Below are 15,708 nucleotides of genomic sequence, written 5' to 3' on the forward strand. Positions count from 1 at the left end.
GTGACGACGCAGAAAAGAGGCTCCAATAGTAGATAGCCTGCACACTATTGCTCTCTCCGTATCTCTCAAGTTTTTAAGGATTAATGAGACTCTTGATACCAAGACCTTGTTCCATGCATCTAGCCCCTGTGTATATTCATCCCTGCCAGTGGGTTAGGCTACGTTGATTGTTTGTTACCTTGATTATTCATTTTCTTATAATGATAGTTTTTAGCCAAGTGACCTAGTTTGTGACAATTAAAATCAATGGGTCTCTTAATATCCTTGTTGATATAAGATTTTGGTTTCAAATAGTGCTTGTAGGTAGTTTTTCCCTTATTGGATTTGGACTTCTGATGTAATGGGATCCTTCTTATTCTTTGGCCTTTTCCAATTCTTGCCTTAAACTAGAATTCAAAAACCCAATGTGGGATAGAATCATTTTCCAAATGTTGTTTTTGCATCTTAATGGCAGGGATCAATGTTTCCATGGTTATGTCTCCAATCTTATGCTAGAGAAATAGGCCAAATCTTTCCATGAATGAGACAACTTGTCTATTATGCAAGCAACTTGGAAGCGCTCAGTAACATCTTTTTCCCATTGGCCAATTCATTGTACAGGATATTTAAGTCGTGAACTAGTTCTACCACGAATTTGGAATCACTCTTCTTAAAACTAAGGATTAATAGTTAACTATCCTTTACCATGAATGATTCTTTTTTTTTTCCTGTGTAGTTTTGCAAATCAATAGTACATTTTCAAATCAAGGATAATTTCCATTATAGTAAACAAACATCTATACCACAGCTCAATAAGTAGAGGTTTAGTCTGAGATTAAATAATTGTACCAAAGATCTAAACTATAAGTAGGTTCATTCATTCACAAATATCCATATGTTGCTATCACTTCCCAAATATATTACACAATACCATCTGTTTATTTCATACATCCAAGTACGACAGACCAAACATGATTTAACGTCTAACTAAATAGTACATCTCAAACATAATACAAACTGCTACTAACAGAGATAGGCCTCTGTTATTATTGCTCAAGCGGGTTCAATCCTTCTTCTTCGAGAACATCTCCTAGGGCTACCTCTATGTCAAAGTCTATGGTTTCGATGAATGAAACCAAAGTTAGATAGCTATGAAAAAACTGCTGAAGAGAGACAATGCACGTGAAAGATATAATGCACAACTTCATGTAAAAGATATGTGAACACATATATTCATACATGGTGAGGAATCATTTTCTAAACAAAAACACATGCATTTATAGCTATGTCGAGGAACCACCATCTAAATAAAACACAAATATATAAGCATGATGATGAATTGCCTTTTGAAAAACTACCCTTTGTGCAAATCTCAAGTATACATAATTATCACTGAGATGAAGAATCATCCTCTTTTCAAGCACATAAAACTCATCATATAAATCTCATCACATAAAATGCCAAGTAGGAAAATCACTTCACCGCTCGATCTTGGGAATCACTCCCACCTAGCCAACGTGCAAACTCATTTGCCTGTTTTAAATCCTCCAACACACACCGAAGTATACATGTTGCCTTGGAGAATCTCCCTACTCAGTCAATCGACTTAAAGATATGCCTAGGGAATCTCTCAACCCGCTTATCAAGTGAGAATACGGAAGTATTCTATCCCGATCATCATGAGGACCTTTACTCCATATGAAACTTGTGGTAACGTATCGTAAGAATGACACAATGACTCCTAAACCTGCCCATGATGATTGACACACGGTAAGACTCACGCACCCTAAAATCCACAACATTATTATTCTGAACCATTCAAACTCATCATCTCAAAATTACAATGTAAAGATAATCCATAAACATAATGACGAATATGTAGATATTTTCATGAAAACAAAATGAGAAAGTTACAAAAATATGCAAGGCTAAATATCACAACATACCTACAGCATTTACCACACACTCTCAATACTATCTTAAAAGCTAACCTACCTTACAATACTTAAAACACTATGGTGGCACTGATGCTACTCCTTTTGTGCTTCCTTTGAAGCCACTTGCTTTCTTTGAAGATTATGACTTCAAATAAGTTCAAACACTTACTATCTCAAAAGTGAGATTTTGACTTTTACCTTTAAGTCATTTTATAAGTCGTGATCGTTAGGTGTTTTTCTGATGTCCTTCTAACTATTGATGTGCAGGAATAGGAGCCCTTTAATCTCAGTTGTTCTTCTACTGGATGATAGAGATAAACTGGCGGGAGAAAACAAGCACATTCCTACGACTTGCCATGTGTCCAATCTGCAGTCCCTCCCCAAGTACGAATCTCCCACGTGGCGTTGGATAAGCCTGTAATCGAGCCAAGCCGAGCCAGTCTTTAGCTTGCCAAGATTGACTCGACTCAAAAAACTCGAGTTTGACCCAAAAAAGAGCTTGAACTCAGCTGTAATTGTTTATTTTTTTTATTTTTTTAATAATATTTAATAATTATTAAATTAGATAAATAAAAAAAATCTAATATTGAATTTGTACAACTAACAGGTAGAACATATATTGAATTATAATATTTTAAAATTTTATAAATAATTAATATGTAACTAGTTGATATTTATCCATAATAACAATATATTATATGCATACATAAATTATTAGCACATACATATATATGATAGCATATATCTATTTCATATATGGTTCTCACATATTAGTATATGAAATTATTAAAGCTGCGTTTGGATGTTAAGCTGAGCTCAGCTGACTTGAATTTTTTATGAATAGTAGTGAGTTGAGTAGTGGAGAGAATTATGTGGGGCCATCTAAATTGAGTTTAAAGTGCATTTGGATATTAAAATGACTTTAATATTTTTTATGAGAAATTGAAAAAGGTTGTGGGTCCCAAGTATAAAGATGTTTTAAGTTGAAAAGTTGTGGATCACACGTGTAAAGAAGGTTTTGAGTTGGGATCAGTTTAGTAATTTGAGAATTAGATGTTTGGATGTTAGACTCAGCTTAAAATTAGACTGAACTTAGCTGAGCTCCACTGAGTTTGTGAACCAAATGCAACTTAAATCTTATCGACTAACTATTGTACAAATTATAAAATATAACTATGAAGCATATTCAATATATAGGCTAAGTAATTAGGTTATATATAATATATTTAATTATAAAATTGTTATGCTTATATTATTAGCTAATATATATGTATATATACATCGGTGTGTGTATATATATGTCAATATCTGAATGAGTTTTAATTGAGTCAAGCTAACAGGTCGTCTCGGGCATAGATAAGCGGGCCATAGCCAATTCGAGTTGAGTTTAGTCGGGTATATATCATTTACTAATCGAGCGGGTATCTACTTTAACCAAGCGAGTATTGAGCGAACTATCAAACATACTGGTTTATTTACTACCCTAGCACTGGACCATGCCTCTGGGTTTAGACTATATGACCTGCAAACTTGTAATCTTTTTTCTGTAGACTCACTTCAAATGTGACATTTCAAGAAGAGTGTGGGCTTCTACGTATGACATTGTTACTTTATGAGCATTTTCATGTTATCCCATAAAGCTCTTACATTTGTATGGGTCTTGTCCTTTATTGTTGCTTGCCTTATGCTCGTTACTCACCTTTCTGCTCAGCCTTTCTTACCTTTGTACAATTGTGTGCCTTTGCCAACCTCTTCAGCTGCTCGTTCTTCCCTAGGTACTTCACTCGTCACAAGCTGGAAAACCCTTTGTTATGCCCTATGTTGAGATGTGCCAGCCCGGCCTTCCATATAGTATTGCTCACCCTGTTAGATTAGCTCCATTTTGCAGGCTACCGTTGCCTTGCCTTCCGTCTTTTCAAGAAAATGTTCTCTTCTTTGCCTCTCACTTGTCCTTGGAAAGTTATATGTCCCCTTACGCTGGCGTGTCCTCACACAAGTTCTCTTAACCTCTTAAGCTCTCTGTTACAGTGGAAAAATGTGGTATAATAAAAGGAAGATGAAGAGCCTAAAGAAGATGATGCCACTCAAAAGAAGAGGTCTACCTTTTATAGCCTTCTATGCCTTTCATGTCTTTTATCATCTTTTAATCTTTCATTGTGTCTAATTCTTCGACCCTTGTACGTGTTGTCATATCATTACTTTTTTACGTCATTTTTAATTATTACAGATCATAAGAGATGGAGGATCAAATTCTAGACGGCAACTGTCTATGACCAAGACCAACTTCTCTCGAATCATCCAATGGAAACTCCTTGAATTGAATATTGGAAAATTCAAGAAACTTGACGGTTCTCTCTCTTTGAAATCGAGTCCTTTTCTTCACTTGAATTTTCATTCAAACATATGATCATCTCTTACCTTAATAAAATTCAGAAAATACACACCCAACAGGTTGGAAATTGAATCATTCAACAGACCATATTGCCCATTTTCGTGTATCTTAAGCAATTGTAGGCTTGGATAATATAATATAAATGTAAATATGGTCGACAACACTGACAAAATGGGAAAGTTGGTTTTTTGCATATTTTTAAATAGTGCCCACTCTTACCGCTGAATTTACTGTCTAGTGGTTTTTTTTTTTTTTTTTTTTTTTTGTTCTTTTCATATTTTTTAATACATTGAAATATTTTTTAAAAAATAAAAAAAATACATCAATATATTTAAAATCACTTTCTTAATTACTAAACACTAAAAAAAAAAAATAGAATCTGAGTTTACGGTCAACTTGGAGCAACATAGTAGACTTTCTCATTTTTAGAGGATTAAATACAGATTCTATTCACCCAATTGTTCAAGCTTATGGTCACCTCTCGTGTCGTTTTTGAGTTGACCCTGACTTCTTCTGAGTTTTGCACACACAAACGACATAATCATTCATTAAAAGTGCATCTGATTGTATAATACAAAAAAAAATAGTAAATTTTTTATTAAAAAATTAATTTTTTTTATTTGAGTTTCATATTTATTTATTTTTTTAAAAATAATTACGCGATGCTTACATATTCATGACTACAACTATCATTTCAATGTTAATAATAAGCCCGCAAGACTCGTATTAAGTCTAAAATTCATAGTGGTCCTACAACAAGACTTAAAAATTGGACATCTTATGTAATTAGATTGTAAGATTTTTTCTTTGAATTACTCGATTATCTACACATAAAAAACTCTTTGTGCATATTTAGAATTAGACGAAACTTTATCTCAGACATCCAATGCAAATAAAAAAGGAAAAACGATTTCTTTGTTGAGATATATACTTTATACTGACTTTTAGAAGTTTTTTAAGAAAAAAATCATTCTGTAGAAGATTGGGATTAGATAATTAATTTTAACAAAAGCATAAATTTATATATTTTTTACATTTTAATATGATTATAATATATTTTTGAACAATAAGGGTTATTTTAATTTCAATTTGAGGTCAAGAATATATATATATACACACATATATTTTAATTTGTAAAAATGAATTTTGGGAGGGTGATTAATCCACATGATTTGAGCACATTCTGCTCTATATTGCCTATTTTGGTTTTTAAGAATAATTAAATATGATGAGTAAAATGATAAAAAAATAATAATATAATCTATGTTTCTCGCTAAATGGTTTTTGTTTATTAAAAGTGAAATTAGGAGAATATTTAAGTACAAATTAATTTATTGGCTCTCATTATGAACAAGTTCCTGTTTCATACCATTCTCAACCCATGACATCAACATAGTATATTTTTTTTTTCTACTTTTAAAGTTAAGGCCCCATTTGGTTTTATAGATGGTTTCAACCCATCTCATTTTATCTCAATACTCAAATATCAGTCAAATACAAATACTTTTTAATTTCAAATTTTTAACCGTTCAATTTTTTATCTAATCATTACAACTTTATCAAACTTCTAAATAAAATACAAAAAATAATTCAACTTTTTCAAATTCTAAATAAAAATTATATTAAAAAACTATATTCTAATAATATTTAAATATTAAAATACTTTTATTCGATTTTTTCTCTCTCATTTATCAAAATCTCATAAAGCATCTTAATTCAAATTATTTTACCATGATTTACAAACTATCTCACTACTATTTATACATTTTTAATCATATCACATCTTATCTCATTTGTATAACCAAACAAGATCTTAATAAATGATATTATGCAAGACTAAGGTTTTGATAGAATCTGTGAATAATAGCAACTTTGATAAACCAGTATGTTTGATAACCCGCTCGATATTCACTCGGTTAAATTCGAATCGAACTCGACTCGTGAAAAAAAAGCTCGTTCGTGAAAGCAGATATCCGCTCGATTTGTAAATGATACATACCCGACAAAACTCGACTCGACTCGACTAAGGCTTATTAAGGCCCGCTCGTTTATACTCGAGTCGACTCATTACCTCAACTCGATTAAAACTCATTCATATATTGATAAATATATATATACACCTATGTATATATACATATATATATATATATTAGCTAATAATATAAGCATACCACTTTTATAATAAAATATATAATATGTAATCTAATTACTTATGTCTATATAATGAATATACTTCATATGTATATTTTATAATTTATATAATAATTAGTCGATAAAATTTAATAATTTCATATACTAGTATATATGTAGGAATCATGTATGAAATAGACATATGCTATCATATATTAAATATATGTATTAATAATATATGCAGATATATAATATATATACTGTTATTTTGAATAAATATTAACTAGTTAGATATTAATTACTTATAAATTTTAAAAAATTTTATAATTTAATAGAGGTTTTACTTGTTAGTTATATAAATTTAATATTAGATTTTTATTTTTTATTTAATTTATTAATTATTATCTTATTAAAAAAATAAACAATTTGAAAAATCCAAGTGTAGTGTAAACACAAATACTTTAGTTCCATCCTTGTCAACAAATAATAATAATAATAGTAATCTAAAATCAAGAACATACAAAGGCAAAACATCCATTTATCTCTATAGGTGCACTTAAATTCTTTCTACATACAAAATTATAAACATCCCAAACCCTTAAAAAAAAAAAGAAAAAAAAAAAAAGGAAGCTAATTTCTTTCCAAAATGAATGACTTCGTCCACCGAGGGCCCTCAATCCTATTATTCCCCAACCACTAAAATCGCAACACGACATGGAACGTTGAAATTCACCGCCGTTACACTAGTCAAAGCTCAGATTTCCCCGCACGGGTGAGATACCCGGGGAGAGGACTGGCACGTGGCGACCTTGGAGGCACTTCGTTCAGCTGATGTCCGTAACTATCGTAATAAATTACGCCCGAGAAATCTAACGGCTCACACTTGTCGCCCATCAAGATCGTCTTTTGCCAGACCCCTCCGTCGCCCCACTCCTCCGGTTGATCGGACCGGCCAGCGTCAGTTCCCTCCTCACCGACCTTTTTCGGGTGCATGAACCTGATCGCCTTGTTGCTGATGGTGGACAGGAGCTGCTTCGGACGGGAAGTTAACGTCGGGGACGTAAGCTGCTCCGTTTTATGAGCATGAGCGGTCCTGGTTGTCATCCTCCTTGTCTTCTTGGGTTTGAGCTTGCGGGAGACTCGGCCAGCTCTCTCGGCGCATAGAGCCATGAAAGCGGACATGGAGATGAACAAGCTTGCTGGTTTCGGCTTCGACGAGCCGGAGCCATGTTCTGGTGTTTTTAGCATGTTTTTGATCGGAATACCTATCGGATAATAGATATGGGCGGCGAAGGTTTCTTACTATAAATCCTCTGTTCAGGAGTGAAAAGAAAATGGAGTGTGTATATATAGGCTTATAGCTGACGATAGGGCTTAGGTGACCGGTGATAGCCGGTGGCTCTCAAGTTGAGTAGTTGACTTCTTCTACTCTGTTTTTATTTATTTATTTGTTTTTCAATTGAAGAAGGTTTTGATGGAAGAAGACAGGAGCATTTATAGCATTTATAGTGTGCTGCATCCTTACTGAAGATTATATGCACCTCCAGAAAATACTTTGAAAGTCTCGTGCCATCTTGAGAGTAGATATCATCTCTAATGACAAATAAGAATTTAGACGGTCTGGTTACATAAAATCAAACTATCTCATCTCATTTTATATAATTATTATAATTTTTTTCAACTCTTACACAAAATATAATAAACAATTCAACTTTTTTAAATCTCAAAATAAAAATAATATTAAAAAATAATATTATAATAATATTTTATTCATCTTTAAACAAAATATCCCATCTCATCTTAACTGCGTAACTAAACGTGGCCTAATTTTCTCAATTGGAGAATTTTTGGTTGGTTTGAACAATATGATTTTGAGAGAAGGATTTATATTTTGATGTTTCATTTCCAAATCCTATGTTTGGATAATATATTAAATTCTCACTTGGATTTGCAACAAATTTAGACAAGCTTTTATGCTTTTAAAATCTTGTATTTTAAATCTAAACACAAATGGGAATCTAAATTCAAATTCTTTGGTCTAAACACAACTTATATGTTTTACTTAGATATTTTAAGGAAAACTATTTGTACAAGTTAAGTACCATTTTTATGAAAAAAGCCGTCAAATCTAAGATCAATATGAAAAAACTCACTTTTTAATGGTGAATCTCAGTATTTTTCAAATGGTGTATGCAAAACTTACACACCCTACAACTATATTTAACATTACTCATATTTTAATGTCATATAATTATTATATATATATATATATAATTGGAAAGAATCACAAGAAAGGTTATGAATTTCTGTCATTCATAAATAATCAATGGTTAAGAATTTCTGTCATTCATAAATTAAATCAGTTGGGAAACCCTATTAGAAGACCCCACAAAAAATAATGAAACTATCATATCATATATTCTCCTGAAAGAGAAGGACCTTTAACTTATTAAAATAAACTTGATGATATTTAAGTTCGAAATCAACTTGATTTGGAACTTTGGTCCCATCATTCTTAAATTTCAATTGTCAACTCAATTTTGGGATGGCTGCTTCTTGAGAATTACAAAGAAAAATCAAACTTTACTCTAATATATTATATATATTTTTTCAAATATTACTATTCTAAAGTCTCTACACCACATATATAATTTGATTTAAAAAATAAATCTTATAAATTAAGTATTACCATTTAATTGATATAAATTATATGTTCTATACACTGATCCGAAAATAGAATAATTTTTTTTTTTATACATATATAATATAACCTTTTTTGATGAAAATAGTCACATTTCATTAATGAACTGAAGTTACAACTATGACTTATCAATACATGAAAAAATTCAGACTCTAAGCCAACTACGCATAAGCTCTGGGGCTTCCCCACACACAAATTTCTTTATAGCGGACATTGTCTTTAAGTCCTCAATAAATTCTCTATAGAGAAAGCGTTCTGTAAACAGAACCCGAAGGCCCCTCTATCCTCCTAGAGAGGAAAAGTATGGGACACTGCTATGGACACTAAATCCAATAGCCTATTTCTATTTTATTAAAAACTAAAATAACAAAAAAATAAATAAAACACATTAACAACTAACAACTAAACTACAAAACCACAAGCCTCAGTGTGACCCGGACGTCACGCCCACCACAGTCATCGGCATCTCGAGTCCCGATGGCACGAGCACCCAGCTCAAGCACGGACACAACAGCCTCCACTACGCAAGTAGCACCTACGTGCGAGCACTGGTTGTACGATATCACCGGCCATGACATCACCCCCCACTCTCGAATAGCTCTTACCCCAGATTACAGATGATCCAAAGGCACAACACCTTACTTGGGTCAACAAAAGAATACAAAAACACAAAAACAAACATAACAAAAACTGGAATAGAACAACAAAGAAACATAAGACCCAAGCGAATGAACAGTGCACGATGCGTCGGCAGTGACGCGTGCAGGGTACTAGTCACAAGGGAGGAAAATCGACGGTCAATCTTGGAAGCCCCGGAGTCAAGGAGTCCAGAGATGCCGAGCGTGGCATCGGCAGAGGGCTCCGTAGTGGCGCGTGATGGGCATGCATCGACGAGATCCGGAGCTTCGTCCGGCGCGTGCGGGCTACGCTCCACTCCGATGAACGCCAAATTTGGTGGTCTTGAAGATCGGCGGCTGGGCTTCATCCCGGTAGGGTGCGTGTAGGAAGGTGACGGCTGCAAAGACCCGAACGACGATCATCTCTTATTCGGCCTGAAAAATAAAATAAAAAATCCAAAAAACACTATACAGAAAATGACATGGACAGACAAGAAGGGGGAGGGGAAGGAGAAAGAGGGGGGAGGAGCCGAAGCTCCCACCCCCTTTCGTTCGATCTGAAGTTTTAGAGTGTTTAGAGAGAAGGGAGAGGATTTTCCTAGAGAGCGAAGTTCAAGTCATTGGTTTGTTTCTTATATATAATATAACCTTGAAACTATTGAGATTGTCACTTAGCCATAAAGTATAGGTTATAATATATATGCCCCAATTCCTTTTATTATTTGATAAAGTGATTCATTCCTCTCCTATAAAATATAGGAGGGAGAATCTAGAATATTTCCTTTTTCGATTAATTACAGAAGTTGTACACCTAATTCAAGAGCTGTTCTTGATTAAGTAAAAGAAAGCATGAACTCCTAATGATAAATCAAATTTGAACTCATCAATAAGCACTTATCATTAAGATGGATGAAAAATAAGTATATAACGTTTAAATCTTAGAGAAGTGGGCAAATTGTAAAAAGAACGTAATTTAGGGGTAAAATAAAAAATTTGACAGTTTTTTTTTTTTTTAAGGGAAATGTCATTCATTCATTTATTTATTCATTAAGAGAAACTTATATCCATGATCAAATACATGGAGGGATATCATTTTATCAACCATTTGGAGCTTTACCAGTACATTACTGGGTTGGTCTAGATTTCACTACTGCTGATACTCTCTATAGACAAATATTCAAGAGATAACACTATACTTAAACAGAGACTCAATCTCACCCTTCATAGAAATGAAGGATTCAACCTCTACGAATAAATCGTCTAAGAGACGAATTCCTTTTTTAATTTTACTATACAGAAGGAAAACAAGAACGAAAAAAAGTTGGGAGTTTAATAATCATATTGCAATAGTAGTTTTGATTTGTGAGGTAAAATATAATTTATCTATATCATATATATTAATTAATTAGATAATTTTGATTAACTAGGATGATAATGGACCCAAGACAGGAGAATTCAAATAATCATCAATCACAATATTGATAACCTCCTCTATACTCTCTAAGTATTAAAAAGTATACAATGTATATCAATTCTAAAATTGGAATGCGCATTCCACTGCGTAATGAGTAGCTACCAAATATCAGTTCCGTAGCAAATATTTTAATAATAAGATTCTTCCTTTATATTGAGAGTAAAATGTTATCTATTATCTTCTTAATTATTATTATTATTTTTTATTTCCTAACGTATTATCAAATGAGTTTTTGGAACTTAGATATAAAACTAAGGACATAGGAGAGGATGGGAAAATATATGTTTTTAGTTCTTCAGAAAATGGAAGTGAATTTCATAGATTGAGTTAACTTGTAAGATTCCAAGTATAAGATCTATGTGATACCACCAATTATTAATATGTCTGTTACGTCAATTATAAATAAAAATGATTGACATAAATACCTTCGCATTAACATCCGAAAGAATGATAATTAAAGATATTATAAGAGAACTTATATTTGTAGTCACTATTTAAAAATTATATGTGCAAGCTCTTCATTAAATAAAAAAAAAGTATCATTTTGATAAAGATATTATTATAATTTTAAAAAAAATTAAAGACAAAATTAACTAAGTTTGTAGTGTAGTCTCTATTTAAAAACTGTACGTGACATTGCTCATATTATAAACTGTTGATACTCCCTGAATGTGCCACATCATCTCCAATGTTGTAGTGCCACGTGTAAAAATGAAAAATAAAAGCACATTCTAAAAAATAAAAATTAAAAAGTTATATAAACAAAGAGTATTGCTATTTTAAAACTACCACTAACTAAATCTTATAATTTGATTTGTAATATTTAAGTTTTAAAATTTATCTTTTAAATTAAATTATGTCATGGAGATAATATGTAATGTAGATGCCTCGATCCGATGCTTGAGAGTGACCGAGGGATCGGTGTATATTTTTTTAATTTCTTATATTTTCAAATCTATTCTCATTTTTAAAAATATATTTTTATTTTTTAACACCTGTCAATGGCACATTGATCGAAGTATTAACGATTTACAATCGAAATAACCAATATTGAAATATCAGAAATAAAAAGTTCATACAAACTTATCTACTATTATAATATTTAACGTCGTACATACACACATGAGATTGTTATGTTAGAGCATTCACATTAATTTATACATATACATATGTAAGGTCATATTTACATAATATGAGCTTAAATTTATCTACATTAATTTATACATATTTATATATTTAACTAGTTATAAACAGTACTCATTTATATTTGAAGAGTTACTATTTATTTTATAAAATATATTTTAATCATTATTTCTCTCTCCTCCCATTCTCTCTCCCACAATCTTTTTTCTTCTATTCTTCAACAACACAACAAACCTTCATCTACACATTTATTATATTATTATAATATATTATATATATATTTTTCATTTTATTATATTTTTAATATAATATAAGCCTAAATTATATTTTTTATTATTACATTTATATTATTAATATCAAATGTATGTAGTGGATGCTAATTGTAAAATATATATAAATAAATCGGTTTTAAAAAAAATTAATAATAATAATAAAATAATATTATTATTTTATCTCAAATATATATATAAGTCAATATAAAAATTTTGTTTGAATGACAAAATAAATATGTAAAAGAGGTAACTTTATATATGCATGTGGATAGATCAATGCATAGTACTTAAATAATGCCATCTGTTGCCGAGAGTAGAATCATGAGCGGTGAGCGCAGTTTCACATGATCAAGGAGTGAAGCAGCAGATCCATGATTCCCACGTGTCGTGTACTCAAAGGTGGAGCCCGAATAAGTAAGTGACAGTCGAATCAACATGAGGTGGCGTGACTCAAGTCTTTGTCAATGTCTTTCTGTCTTTTATTTTATTATTATTTTTATATTCTGCTGCGAAACAATAAATGAAAAACACACGTGTATATATATATATTAAAAAATATTATTTACCATCGTAAAATACGTAAGCGTCATACAATCTCTTTAAAAAAAAATAAATATAAAGATTATATAAAAAAATTAATTTTTTAATAATAAATTAATTTTTTAAAATAATTATACGATATTATTATGTATATGTTAATACCTAAATATCAAACCTTATTTTTTTAACATTTTCTAGGTAGTGGGCAAGTTGGGTTAAGGTTTGTGGTCATAGGTTGGAAATTTGTGTTTCTCATTTTTCTTGGGTCCGCCAAATTTGTGTGACTTGTGACCAAGTCCCCCCCCCCCCTCGATGAGAATCTGACTTTGAGACTTCAACCCTTTAGCAAGTTAGTTTTGTTATTCATTATTTTTATATATTATATATTATTTTATTTTTATTTTTTTAATTTTTTTTAAACTAATTAAATTTTTTTATTTATTATCCATATATCACATATTTAATAAGAGAAAAAAAAAACAAAAACTAAAAAAAGTTTGCCGTGTAGAGATGATGAATATAATTTTTCTTAACAAAATTAATCTATTTTCAGTTCTTATATCATGGAACAGTACCTTCCTTTTCATATTGTCTTTATTCTGATCAAAGTCCACGATACTTGCATAGTTGCATGAATACCGTTCTTTTTAATATTTAAAACTTACACGAGCGATAATAAATTGTCAATAAATAATGTACTACTCTTCTCAAATTATGTGTTTATCTATTTTTCACTCTAAATCCTAAAAAGAAAAACTAGTAAATCCTATTTTGAGTTTTTTCTCCAAAACTATTTTTATTTTCTCTCTCCCAATATGATAATTAAACAGCAACAAGGCTACTTACACAAAAATAAATAAAGCTGAATTTGAAGAGAAATAAAATCACCCAAAACTAGTTTGCTCCTTGAGTTTGACCGCTAGTGTATTTAATTTTTATTTATTTATTTAATATTTAAAAAAATTACTATTAATAAATTTATATTTTTTTTTCTAAATATTTAAAGAATTTAATAGAATGAACTAACGATCGCGTCCATTAGTAAGAGTTAGGTGGCAAAGTAGCACGATCCTATTACAAAAGGATTAGTTGATGGCCCAGGAAAATAAAAGAATGAGGCATTTTCTTAGGAGGACTGTTACATTCACAAATAAATTATATAAAAATAATTTCATAAATTAATGTAGTTTCATCTGATCTATTAAATTTTTATAATCTGATAAATCATATCATGTCACATCAATTTATAAAATTATTTTTATCTAATCTTTTAAGTATTCTCCTTTCATATACACCAAAGGACACTTTTTGGGTCATTTTCCTTTTACGTCGGCCATGAGCAGAGTTAGGTTTTGATTACAGATTTGGCCACTAATCACTCAGAAAGGAAAGAATAAAACTGAATAAATGCATATGGTTGGATTACAACCAAATTGCAATCTCTCCTTATTAAGACTTCATGTACAGACAGGTAAGAAGGCTGCCTGTAGTTTCCCAAGTGGTAGGCAACCTTCCATTATCCATACACAACCTCTCTAGGTCAACTGTGTTGGTCATAAGTCATGTCTATTTGGCTTGGTTTATTTGGTCAACCTTGATGATCATTTTCTTCATATGAGCTCTTACTATTGACCAACCTCTAATCAACTATACCATGAATTTGGTACCTTAAGTTGGTCATAAACCAATAGGTCAGTTGCTTAACTTGCTTTCCATTTCATCATATTTTATAAATGTAACGCATTTCATTATCCTCGAATCATCTCTTATATTTTGAAAAAGAAATAATTCAATAGTTTATGAATAATACCAACTCATCATAGTTTATGAGATTAAAATTTTATTAATGAAGACAGTAATAAATATCTTTGTATTACTTCTATGATTTCGGACCGGAAATTCAATATACATTTCCCAATATACATTGTAAATAAACTGCCTAAATTGGTATATTGTGTCCTCTACCTACCAAAAAGTTGAAATGTGCACCCTCCGTTGAGATCCGACCAAAATATTGTGTGGCATCACTCATTTTTTATCCATCTAAATGGTGGGATTTGAACGGGTGCTATTTGGCATTCGATGGTACTTGGAAGGGTACAATGCGTCAATTTTGGAGCGCATATTGCAAAATGCGAATTAGTTGGTGGGTGGAAAATGCATTTTCTCTTAAAAGTCATCCGATAAGCAGTTACAAAAAAGAGTAATATTACTCATCATCTCAATTTTTATTATCTTCTCATCATTCTATGATGTGACATTAGATGATTAGAAATTATTTTTTATATTTCACTTGTAAACTTATTATCTAATGCCATATTATGGGATGAAAAGATAATGATAAAAAAATAAATGATGAATAGATTTTTTTTACGAAAAATGTACTGAAGTGGTGGTAAAAAATGAGGTGCTTTGATACTCATCGTCTCTATACATTACACATATTTTTATTTTTTTTAATCATTTTATTTTATTTTTTCTGAACTAATTGATTTCTTTTACTCATTATCCATACACTATATA

At 31.0% G+C, this 15,708-nt stretch overlaps 1 protein-coding gene across 1 annotated transcript; it reads right to left on the reverse strand.

The window, feature by feature from the left end:
- Window positions 1-6,960: 6,960 nt before the first annotated feature.
- On the reverse strand, window positions 6,961-8,044 carry LOC121243180. Its single transcript, XM_041141250.1, has one exon. It carries the CDS (start codon window positions 7,684-7,686, stop codon window positions 7,186-7,188), a length of 501 nt encoding a protein of 166 aa, XP_040997184.1. The 5' UTR covers window positions 7,687-8,044; the 3' UTR covers window positions 6,961-7,185.
- Between the last annotated feature and the right edge of the window lie 7,664 nt (window positions 8,045-15,708).

The sequence above is a fragment of the Juglans microcarpa x Juglans regia genome, chromosome 8D (genome assembly GCF_004785595.1).
Source record: "Juglans microcarpa x Juglans regia isolate MS1-56 chromosome 8D, Jm3101_v1.0, whole genome shotgun sequence".
In the NCBI taxonomy this organism is placed as follows: Eukaryota; Viridiplantae; Streptophyta; class Magnoliopsida; order Fagales; family Juglandaceae; genus Juglans; species Juglans microcarpa x Juglans regia.

Coding starts and splice junctions, on each gene's coding strand:
- LOC121243180 (XM_041141250.1), bottom strand. CDS start 7,686: ATGCTAAAAACACCAGAACATGGCTCCGGCTCGTCGAAGCCGAAACCA.